The sequence below is a fragment of the Monodon monoceros genome, unplaced genomic scaffold (assembly GCF_005190385.1).
Source record: "Monodon monoceros isolate NGI ecotype Baffin Bay Population unplaced genomic scaffold, NGI_Narwhal_1 Super_Scaffold_7, whole genome shotgun sequence".
NCBI classification, from domain to species: Eukaryota; Metazoa; Chordata; class Mammalia; order Artiodactyla; family Monodontidae; genus Monodon; species Monodon monoceros.
Genome location: NW_021703784.1, coordinates 76,386,049 through 76,398,288, shown reverse-complemented (window position 1 = coordinate 76,398,288; position 12,240 = coordinate 76,386,049). Strand labels below are relative to the sequence as shown.

At 36.3% G+C, this 12,240-nt stretch overlaps 1 protein-coding gene across 1 annotated transcript in view; it reads right to left on the bottom strand.

The window, feature by feature from the left end:
- The window catches only part of ANO3 (anoctamin 3), a 413,314-nt gene that overhangs the window by 23,593 nt on the left and 377,481 nt on the right, over positions 1–12,240 (bottom strand). Inside the window, 3 exon segments of the mRNA XM_029209693.1 lie at positions 239–296; positions 1,171–1,282; positions 5,662–5,698. Of these exon segments, the coding sequence (XP_029065526.1) occupies positions 239–296; positions 1,171–1,282; positions 5,662–5,698 (207 nt within the window).

Genomic DNA, 12,240 nt, shown 5'->3' with positions numbered 1-12,240 from the left:
ATTGCTTTACAAAAAAAAAAAAAAGAGCTGAGGTCAGGATCACCCTCTTTTTTGGAAAGACTTAGTTCCTTCATTTCTGAAACCATAGGAAGTCTCCTTTATTGAAAATGTGTCTTCAGCATGCCTGAAATTCCCTGTTCCACCTCCCCTTTCTCTCCCTTCCCACCCCCTCTTCCTCCCATAGTCACTGGTCCATATCCATGCCTATCCCCACACCCACCCTTACAAGATTACTTACTTCCTCCAGTCTCCACCGGTTGAAAAGTTTATTGTACTTTCCTGGATGGCCTACAAATCTGTAAAAAGCCATTTTAATTCATTAGCGTTTATGTGGGTTGACTGAAGAACATTTACTAATGCATTACAACAAGTGCATGTGTGGGTAGAGACTTAAGTGTTCTCTGGAGCAACTTGTACCCAAACAGTTGACTTAGGCCATGCTTACACATCAAAGGACCCAACTTACAAAGGAAAAATGACGTGTGAAGTCAATATCAATGAGTTGAGAAAGTACAGACAAACAACCGAATGAAATTTTCTACTTTTACTTGTGGAGTTTTAATGTCTTCTTGACCTAGTTAACGAATATTAATACAATGTGCTGAATGGTTTAGTTTAAAATGTTTCTAGCTTCAGCATGTTTCCATGGCACTTGTCAGAGTGTTAAGCATATGGCAAACCAGAACCAGTAGCTTAATATGCTTCTTTTTCATATTTTGCAGCAAATTTAAGGAAAATAAAAACATTACCATGATAGGTATGTTTCCCCACTAAGGAACTGCAAGCTGGGGTTACATAAAAATTATTTTCTTATTTAACAAAACCATTACTTATGACTGGAGAGTCATAATGCAACCCAAGGATGGCATATGTTTTATTTATTTTTTAAAAATGGAAGTATAGTTGATTTACAATGTTGTGTTAGCTTCAGGTATACAGAAAAGTAATACGGTTATATGATTTTACTTTTTTATGCCAACTTTAACTGGGAGTGGCAGCTAGAAACACTGTACTGAGGAGTCTTTTGACTTGAAAAAGCATGTGAAGATTGATTGGGACAGTTTTCTAAAGCAGAGGACAAGAATTTGCCACCCCTGTTAACAAACCTGCAGTGGAACTGTTGACAATCTCTGTCATTCTGCAAAGATAATGCCTATGGAGTTGACTTACCTCCCCAGAAAGAAAGCAATATAGAAGATAGAACTGTTTAAATTGACAAACTGGAAGAGGAACATCTTCAAAGCAAAGCTGTTTTCCCATTCAGATTCTGTTCGAGGATATTCTAAAAGGAACATAGGGTGTGTTTACATAGACGAGGTAAATGGCAAGAAATATGGATACAGAATCAGAAGTCCCATGTTCAAAATCTGGTTCAGTCATTTACTAGTTCTATGAGCCACTCAATGTCTCTGAGTTCTAGTGTCTGCATCTGTAAAAATAGGAATGATAATATCTGTTCCATAGAGCTGCTGAAAGGATCCAATGAGATAATCTTTAGACATTTCCCACAGCTACAGAAGTATGATGCTTGTTACTAAGATATAAAGATTTTTCAGGATTCTCTCTGCTCCTTTCATTTAGAGGTAACCATAAATATTAGAACAGTCTTTCACCCAAACTGGATATACTTAATATAGGGACCTAAATTGTCCACAGGGTTCTTTGAAAAAGGAATATTTTGTATGCAGACTGAAGTGGAATAGTAAAGAGAAAAGAGGGCCACATGAGTCACAAGAGCCCAGTTTTTATCTCAGCCTTACACCTAATTTGCTGGTAATCTCAGGCAGGTCTCTTCACATTTCTCTGTAATCAGTTTTATAATCTGTGAAATGAGGAATTTAGATAAGATAATTTTAAGAACTCTGTCAACTCACACCTTAGGGTTCTAACTTTTCAAACAAAACAAAACAAAACACAACAAAATACAGTGATGAGAGAGATTGGATGAAGATGGCAGCATGTACTGAAGCCCCTGCTCCCACTCAGTACCCAAGTAAGTGATAGAAAATATATATGCACATCTAATATATATATATTTTAATATAATTGAAAAATTCAAGAAAGGTAGAAAATAGATGGGCTCTGACTTAAGGAAAAGAGAGACCAAAATACATGTATGAGCAAAGCACAGAATAAAAACGCAACAGGTCTTGGGGAACTCCAAGTCCAAAGCAGGTAGGTGCCGGAAATAGGAGGGGGTCTGTGGGGCATCGAAAAGAGTGACTGGTTGGTGGGCACCAGTGAGAACACTCAGGATAGGCTGACATTTCCCCATGGGTTTTGATAGGTTGTGTTTTCATTGTTGTTTCCTTCTAAATAGTTTGTAAATGAAGCATAAAACTTATTTAGAAATGAGAATGTGGATTTTTTAAAAAATCCTGTGAGTAAGATTGCTTTTGGTTCTCCATTTCTAATTTTATTGCATCGTGATCCACAAATGTGTCCTGTGTGATTTCTGTTTGGGGGCAAAAAAGTTGCAATTTCATTGTGGCCAAATTACATGGATAAGTTTTGTCAATGTATCAAGTGTCTGAAAATAATATTTCTGTTGAGCATACAGTTTATATATATTTTAAAAGAAGCTTGCTAGTTATGATATTCAAATACTCTATATCCTGGCTTATATTTTGAGTGTGGATTTATCAATTTATTTTTGTATTTCTATCATTTTTTGCTTTCTATGTTTTGAAGGTTTATGAAAAGGTGTATAGAAATCATGACTATTATAATGACCTGGTAGATTGTTTATCAGTATGAAGTGTTTCTCTGTCTCTCTCAAATAGATATTAAACTCTTTTTTGCCTAAAGTTAATATGGTGACATATGATTTTATTGTTACTATTTTCTTGATATAGATGCTCCTATTGCTGAATTGACCTCTGACAAAATAAAAACTATTTTTACCAGTTGACATAATTTGTTTCTTGGAATCCAGGTTTATTTTTATAGATAATTAATATTACAGATAAATCACAGTTCATTATTATAGTTACTTTATTATTTGGAACAACTGACAACCATTCTGATCTAATTCTCAACAACTATAAAACTAGGCTGAAAAAATTATCTCTTGGAATCAAATGTTATATATTTCCTCTCTAAAAAAACCTTAATGTGATAGAATTGAAGCTTTGATTTTTTTGTGTGTGTGGGTTTTGAAAATAAAATATTTGGACAAAAAAAGAAATCAAGGGGCTTCCCTGGTGGCACAGTGGTTGAGAGTCCGCCTGCCCATGCAGGGGACACGGGTTTGTGCCCCGGTCCGGGAAGATCCCACATGCCGCAGAGCGGCTAGGCCCGTGAGCCATGGCCGCTGAGCCTGCGCGTCCGGAGCCTGTGCTCCGCAACGGGAGAGGCCACAACAGTGAGAGGCCCGCGTACCGCAAAAAAAAAAAAAAAAAAAAAAATCAAGAAACAAAGTTTAAAAAATATTTTAAATAAAACAGTGTTTGGCCTCCTCCAGAAAGTTAAACCTAATTTCTAATTTGAAGCATAAATTTGCAAGCCAAAAGTTATACAGAATATAATGTCATATATATTATATGTATATATTTATAGGTATATACATGCAATGATATTATATTACTTTAAATAAAATATCAATATTTTATTAATTTAAATCAATACAATTCATTCATTATTAATCAACAGTTATGAATCCACAGGCATTATGGTATGAGTTACAGATGGAAAAATCAAATATGAAGTGAATACACCTGGAACTTAGCACAGATAACTGTTCTGTTTCCTACTATCAATTGTGGTCCCCAAATCACTTGCTTAGATTTGCTTCTATCTTGGGTATAAAGTACTTTAAAAGTTAATAAATGTAAGGAATCAGAGCTGGAAGAAACCTCTGAGACAATGTAGTTCAAGTGCTTTGTTACCCAACTGAAGAAATTGTAGCTCAGTGGGTTTAAAGAACAATGGAAATGATGAAAAAGATCATTCCCATTTATGGAGCACTTGTCATGTGTCAGGCGGCCAACCTACAATGGTGAAACAGGAAGTATTATCATTCTCATTTTACCAGTGAAGAAACTGACTCAAAAAAAAAAGGAGGAGGAACAGAGGAAAGAGGAGAAGGAGGAAGAATGGAATGGAGAGAGGGGAAAACTTGCTCATAGTCATGTAATTTCCAAGTAATCATGTCATCCAGAGGATGAACTAGGAACTAGTTCTTCCCTGTACACACTGTTCCTTCTCTTGTTACTTGTATTTGTAAATACATTATAACGAAAGTGATATATCATAATAGAGTCATACAGTTCCTCCACCATAGTCAATGGAGTCTGTCACTTCTGAGTTTAAATTCTACTTATTTAACTTAACTATCTTGGTTTTCTTATCCATAAACTAGGGATCATACTGTCATAGAGTTGTGATGACAATAAAACAAAATAATGAAGGAGAAGTGTTTAGCTTAGCCCAGTGCCTTGGCTCTGGTGAGTTCTCAATAAAAGATCACTGCTCAAACAAATCTGCAATAAAAATTTTGTACCCCGAACTGGGGGACCAAAAATTAAGTTCGAGGATAGAAAAAAAAACATTTTCTGACATGTAAGGTTTTGAGAAATTTACTTTCCAGGTAGCAAAGTAAGGAATTAAGTTAAGACAGAAGAAACATAGGATCCATAAAGTAATGTCCAGCAGAGAAAAGGTGAAAGGAATTCCCACAGTGCTGGTGAAGGGAAGTGTAGATGCAGCTGAGCACAAGCCCAGAGGGTAACCTATTAAGATTGGAGTAGACAGTGGTTCAGGGAGGATAACTCTAAGAAGAAAATAAAATGAATGCAATACTTGATGTTTTTGAATGTATTTAGAGAGAATTTACAGTTATGGCAGGAAGTTTGGGATAAATTAAGGAAAGTATGTGTAGACAATTAAGCAAAAAAAGTGCTGTTATTAGCTTCATGAAAATATAAAGGTTGTGTAAGAAAGGAAGGATCACAGTACACACCATGCCTTAGATGTGAACATAGTTCTCTAGACACAATGATTTGAACACTAATTATTCATTTGGCTAAAACTGCTGGTACAACTAGTTTGGAAGGAGGGGAATTAAGTCTGTTTTTAGCCGGCGATGGATGGGAAAGTGTGCGGGGACAGAACACTGCAGGGAATAAAGACTTAAGTTCTTGTCTTTATGATGGGAAGGCAATCACTTCCCAAAGCTGGAAAACCCAAGAATGGCATACAGTTTAGAAACAGGGTAGAAAATAACAGAAGAAATTAATTGATAAAATGCTAAAAAGCCGTCCCTCAGGGATACGGAAAATAAGAATGGGTAATGTGGCAAAGGACTGGTGTTTATTATAAATCTCTTAATAATCTTTTGCCTTTTAAACTGCGTACATATAATATGACACTTTGATAAAAATAAATATTGGGGGCGAAAATCACGAAGAGCTGAAAAGGTGGTGGAAAAAAGCAATTCCAAGTAGGGAGAACTAGGTTTGTCTAGTAAGATTTTGTAACTATACACATTGCCTCTCTATAGTTATGTGATGTAGTCCAACTTCCTACGCCCCTTCTTTCACTTTTATTGACAATTATATAACTAAAGTTGATATAAAAAACATATAAAAAATGCTAAAGTGTGTAAAGCAAGTGCAGAATAATATGCCCATGTTACTAAAGAGTGAAGAAAAATGGACTTACCTAAATTAGTGAGAAGGTAAGCAATTTTTTCATAAGCCTGTAATAAAAGAAAACAAATAGTTAATGTTATTATTTTCTTTTAGAAAAGGCTGTTATTTACACTATTCAAGAAACATCTAAAGTATATTCTACATAGTGGCTACATTTTTAATTAAGCAGAAGCAAGTTTTAAATCTTACTCTACAGTGCTTTATATATACACATACACACAAAATGCATGTAATAAAAATGTGTTGTAAATATGTGTATATATACAGACACACTTGATTTCTGCAATAACATCTTTTCTGCTAGCTATCTTTATTTCCACTCTATAAATCAAAGAAATGAGACTTAAAAAAACCCCAAAGACATTCAACTAGTTAATGGCTGACCTGGGATTTAATAATCAAATTATATGTGCTTTTCACTACACTGGAAGGTTAAGTGGAAGAATGTCTTCTTTACTATTGATAAAGAATTTTCCAAACTATGACAAAGACAGTGGGCAAAGTTGCATTCCTAAAGAACAAAGCTGGTTTGGTGGTTATTTAAAACAAGATTCACTAGTCAGACCTGTTGAATCTGTAAGTCACATGCACAATAGATTTTTATAACATTTTTTATATTCTGCCACCTTCTCCTTGCCCCACCGTACTCTGTGTACCACTCATACAGACTCAAGGAAAGAAAACATATTTCACAATATTCCAAGTAAATATAGTTGGAAATGTATATTTACTATAGACAGAAGGGTGATGTGTGTGTATGTAAATATGACTACATAACCCCACAATTCAACAAATTATTCTTTAGATTATAAATTCCAATAACCCTGCCTATTGGCATGCAAAATCAAAAAGGTGTCTGGACACTTGAAAAGTTGTTCACCTTCCCTGACTGTTCTTTCAATAGAACTATTATGATTATACATCTTGACCATGATTCAATCCATCTCTTCCTAAGATTTAAAGTGTTATCTTGAGACAAAAAGATTATATTGAGTACAATAGTCTCATTCTACCCCTGGTGCAGTTTTTTTTTTTTTAACTGTACACTCAAGTAATCATTTCCAAATTTTAGGACCCGATTAGCTTGAATTCATGAGCACCAAAGTTATCCTGACTTTGTTCTTTTCCATGCCCCATTTATCAACTAAGATGATTAGAGAAGGGTCTCCAGAGAGTATTGGAAGACAGCCTTATCAATCAGCAAATAGTACTTGAGTAGCTCCTATGCCTCAGGCACTGAATTAAGTGTCCTCATGGGGACTGAGAGAAAATCTTATTTAAATAACTGCCATTTAGAGTATTTGGTGCCAAACAGTGTTTTATAGATACTATTATTTATATGTGTCCTTACAACAATATTATCAAATAGGTATTATGATTCCCATTTTACAGAACAGGAAACTAAGGTTTAGAATGTTAAGCACCTAACCCGAGATAATACTTCTAAGCAAGTAGCAAAGTCGGGATTTGGTATCATGGCTCTCTTGCACCACCTATGCTGTGCCTTCTCACATAACCACTTCAGATTTTGTCTTAATACTTAGCACATAGACCTGTCTGTAAGCCTGCGATGATGATATCTGCAGCTGATGCCCCAAGGGATTACAATAACCTAATAACCTTTGGAGGAACGTTATGAATCACAGAAGATGTTGTGCCACCCCTGGATATATTGCTCTTGGAAAGCTGTCTGAGGTAGTGAACAGCCTGCATCACCCAAGGCCCAAATGCCCATTGGCATCATCATGATGATGAGTTACAAAATCAGTCCATGCAGAGTGACATGTTAACTCACCCACAAAGTGTAGGAAGAAACCACAATTCAAATATAACCAACTGGATGGTGTATTACAGCAATCACATTGACACAGCAAGTTGTGTGTGTGTGTGTGTGTGTGTGTGTGTGTGCGTGTGTGTTAGAATGGATATGTACTTGGGGGAGGAGAGAATAAGGGGATTCAGGGTCAATTGTTCTGGTTACTACATTATATACATGTAGTATATGTATATACTACATAAATATACATCATTTTATATATATATATATGCAATATATGTGTGTGTAAAACATTTATAAATAAAATAAAATTTAAAAAGTATATAAAATACCATATTGAGGAACCTATGCTTTTAAAAATTATTCACTAGTGCATTCAGTAAGCTGATATTCTGTGGTCATATATATTAGGTTAAAAATATTTATTAGGAATTTCTAATGAGTCAGGTACTATTCAGGGAACCAAATAACAGTGAACCAAACATAGTCTCTGCTTTCATGGAATTTAAACTCCAGTGCTCAGAGACAGATGGCAAAGAAATATGTAATTGGCCAGGAGATGCAAAGTACTAAGAGGAAAGATGAAGCAGCCCGAGGGGTAGAGAGTAGTGGTGGCACAGCGTGCTATTTAGAGGGTGATCAGGGAAGCCTCTCCAAGAAGGTGGCATTTGAGCAGAGAGCTGCATGGAGTGAGGGAACCCAGCAGGGATGCAGCTCAGTATCTGGGGGACACGGAAATTGTAAGTGCAAATGCCTGAGCCTGCCATGGGCTTGGTGTGCTTCGTGAAGGACAAGGAAGGTAGAGGGACAAGGGTGGAGGCAGTAAAGGTAGTAAGAGATGAGTCAGAGAGATCTCAGAGGGAAACACCTTTTCAGGGCCTGGTAGGCTATGGTGAGGACTTTAGAATTCATCCTGAGCTGAGAAGTCATCTCCCTACTAATGCTTTGTTTTGGGGTGCAATGCAGAAATCAGTTGTGGGAAAAAATGGCAAAGGCAGAGAAAAAACAGCAAGGTTGTTGTGAAGGGGCAAATTAAGGAGTTGTACACGTGTTTTAATGCTCTTTATCTCTGAGTCAGAGGCTCACAATCTAAACTTCCTTGTAAAAAGGAGCTCCAAACAGACTTTTGCAGAGTCAAAAAGAGTCTGCACTTTTCCAGGAATCCTCCTTTTTGAATTTCTAGAAATCGTGGACATACATATGAAAAAACTAAACAAATACATTTAAAAAAAAAGAAGCTAACCTTCTTATTAAATGGTCATTTTGCATTGCTTCCTTTCGAGGTTAAGATGTGTGGTCTAACACTTTGAACCACCCTATTCCATAATAACCTATTTGCATTGTAATTACCAGTGGAAATCGGGTGTTGAGGAAAGTCAGGTACATTTTGAGGTCTTTGGGGATCAGGCCCATGAAGGAAACATAGGAATGTATTCTCTGGACTTTAGAGATGGAAGTGGATCAATAATGTGGAAGAGTCCAGAACCAGCATGAATACACAATAGCCAAGTGTATTCAGGGCTTTCTTTTTTTTTTTTTTCCTTCCTTTTGGTTATAGTGTGCTCTGTGCCTGGTACATGGCCTTTAAAATGAGAGGAGGAATACCAAAAGGAGTTTATCCTTTTATTGACAATGCTGAAATGGTTTAATTGGCTTAATCCCAGAAGTACAAGAGTACTTCTGCTGTGATGTTTCTATTTTCTCTTAAAAATTACATGTTAATCATGAGACCAGAGAACTTTCATTCTTAAAATAATTCTTAGATTAATTGAGGTTTGATTGTCAAGCAACAAGAATATACACTTCTTAAGTAACTGCACATTTTAAATTTTTATCAAAATCTTTTTGGAAGTATTTCCTAATGATGGTTAACCATGCTACTTATAATGCTAACCTCTGGTAGCATTATATTTTGAGGGGCAGCAAAATAAAGAATAAAAAGGATGGGATTTGTAAAGAGCAACTCCTGGTTTCAAATTCTGGCTTTGTAGATTTTTAGCTATATGCCTGGTAAAAGATGTTAAAGATAATAACTTGAAGTTTTAGTTATTGTTAAATTATTTTCAATTTATCTTTGGAAGATGTGATTTCTGATCTTGGCTGTGTATCAAAATCACCTTAACTCCTTAAATCACTGATTTCGTAATGCTATTTTGTGGACTAACTGGATCAGAATCACGTGGAGAGCATTATGGGAAATTTTTTGTTTTAAATACAGACTTCATAGTCCTACAAAGAAGATTCTGAATGAGACTCAGGAATCTGTAGTTTTTCAAAAGTGTTTCAGGTGATTTGATGAGTATAAGAGTAGGAAACAATCCTTTAAGTTACTTTTATGATCTGTAAGATGGGCCTGTCATCAAATTTTTATTATCTTGATCCATATTTCTCTCCCAAATTAAATATTTGTAGGAATGCCACAATCCACCTGTTTTAAAAGCTTAGAGAATATATATCCTTTGATTGTCAGTTTGAATGAAATTAACACGGGCAGGAAACTTGAAAGACTGAAAATATAATTCCAGTAACAAAACTGACTTTGAGCACATACAATATTCGAAATGCTAGGATATCTGGAGAATAAAATATTTAAAATGTATTGAAAGAATATATTCTAAATGTCTTTTAGGCATTAGGCAAAGACCTGGAGATATAAACATGAGGAAGCTACAGCCCCTGCTCATGAGGAATTTATAACCTGATCGCTGGAGAACAGGCATATCCCAAGCACTGTAGCAGAAGAGCATTCACAAAAGAGATTGTTTAATGCTATCAGGAGACTCTGATAAGGAGGGAGAATAGACCTGTCCAAGCACCTGTGAGAAGAACAGACACAAAGAGATTCTTTAATTCCACATATGGGATCGAGAACAAATTTTATGAAAGAAGTGATCCTTAACTGAAATTTTCAAAGATGAAGAGATATTCTTCAAGGAGAGAAAAAGAAAAAAAAGGTCAATAGAGGAAGCACTGTGAACCAAGAGATGGGTGTGAAATAGCAGAATGCCAGGGAGCAAGCACAAGTGGTTCTATAGGCTGGACTGCAGGGTGTGACAGGGAGGGGGCAAGACACAAACTCCAACAAGGAGAGAAGGGAAAACTGGCTTTAAATAATGGAGACCCTCCCATGCCATTGATGTCAGAGGCAATGGGAACCTGTTATACAGATCTGAGTACAAAATAAGATGATCAGATTTGTAATTTTGAAAGACCCTTGCAGCAGTGGTGTGAAAGGGAGATAGGAAGAGTGGAGAATAGAGACAGGAAGACTAACCAGTTAGAAGGCTGTGGCAATAGCCTGAGCTAGAAATGACAAGCAGCTGAACTAAGGAAGCAGAAGTGAGGATGGGGAGCAGGGAACGGATAAGAGGGAAGCACAGTTCACAACAGTCACTGATATGATGAAGGAGACGAAAGTAATGCATGAAGAATGGCAAGGTTTCTGGCTGTGTACACTAAACATGAAAAGTTCAGTTTTAAAAAATTATTTGGCTGATTTAAGCTACTTTTCCATGCACTCATTTCATAGTTTCATGTATATGGCTTATAGCTGAAAAGCGTATTAGATTACTAGGATATTTTAACTGAGTCCAAATCCCTCGTTTGGGGAATACGGTAGCACAGGGATCACAAAGTCAAGCTATTAAGAAACACTTGTATGAGTACATTTGAAAAGTACATTTGTATGAGCTGTATATTTAGAGTTGTTCTGCAGATAACAAAAGATAGCATTTGGTGTTCTAGGTGAATCTTTTTGGTGGTATATTTTTTTAAAGAGTCTGATATTTTGATATTAATGATGTTAATCTATCCTTATCTGATTAAGCTCTTAAATTGATCCTGTGTGTTCAGGTGAGTCAGAAGGGCCGTTTAATAATCTGTGAAGTGCCTTAACATCCTGGGCGGGAAGGAAATGCATAAATTCAAAAGGGCATTATTTTTTTTTACACTGATTGAATCTGAGAAATATAACATTCCTTTCACATTTGGTGAGTTGGCTGTGTAATTCACTTCTTTTATGCTAAATCCATTTTAAAATCTTCTCCTGAGTTAGTTGCAAGGGCAAAGGAGAAGTTGTATGGTCTATTTCACTTCTAACAATCCCTGGATCTGAAAGCCAAAATGCTCAACAAGTAGAAATAAACATTTAGAAAGAGGAAAGTCAGCTCTGTTTTCTCCTGGGAACTATGGATGCTTATTTCATAGCACTAGGCACTTACATGGGCTTTTGCATTTAATGAAGTAGAGCTAGTGGGATTTTAAGGATCTCAAAGGATGGTTTCTATGATAAAAATAGTACTATCCTTACCTGTCTACAGAGGTTTTTGTTGTCTGTAAATGCAAGTACTTTGGAAGAAAGAATACACTAAGCCTCATCAAAAATATAAACTTGGTGAGAAGAAGTTGTATCTGAACCTATAAGAGAGAGGAATGTATGTTGGAGGGTCAATTGTGATTCTAGGGAAGGGGTGATCACCGAGGATAGAAATTGGAGGGAGAGCAGAATCAGAGTTCAAGGGACTGGGAATTGAGAAGCACCTGGAATAATATAAAACTGGAGTCTGGTACATCAGTGAAAACTTCAGCCAGCCTGATAGAAAGTAATGGATTTTTATCAGGACACTAAGTTGAGGAATGGACGATTCAAACTGATGAAAGCCTGGGCAGTGTTCAGAGGGACAGGGGAGAGGGAGAGAGCATAAATGAGAACAGAAGGAACAGATGGGGGGAGAGAGAGAGAGAGATAGAGAGAGTGTGAGTGTGTGTCCTGGGATGTTAGCCATTGATCATTGATAAGCCTGTTCCTTACTT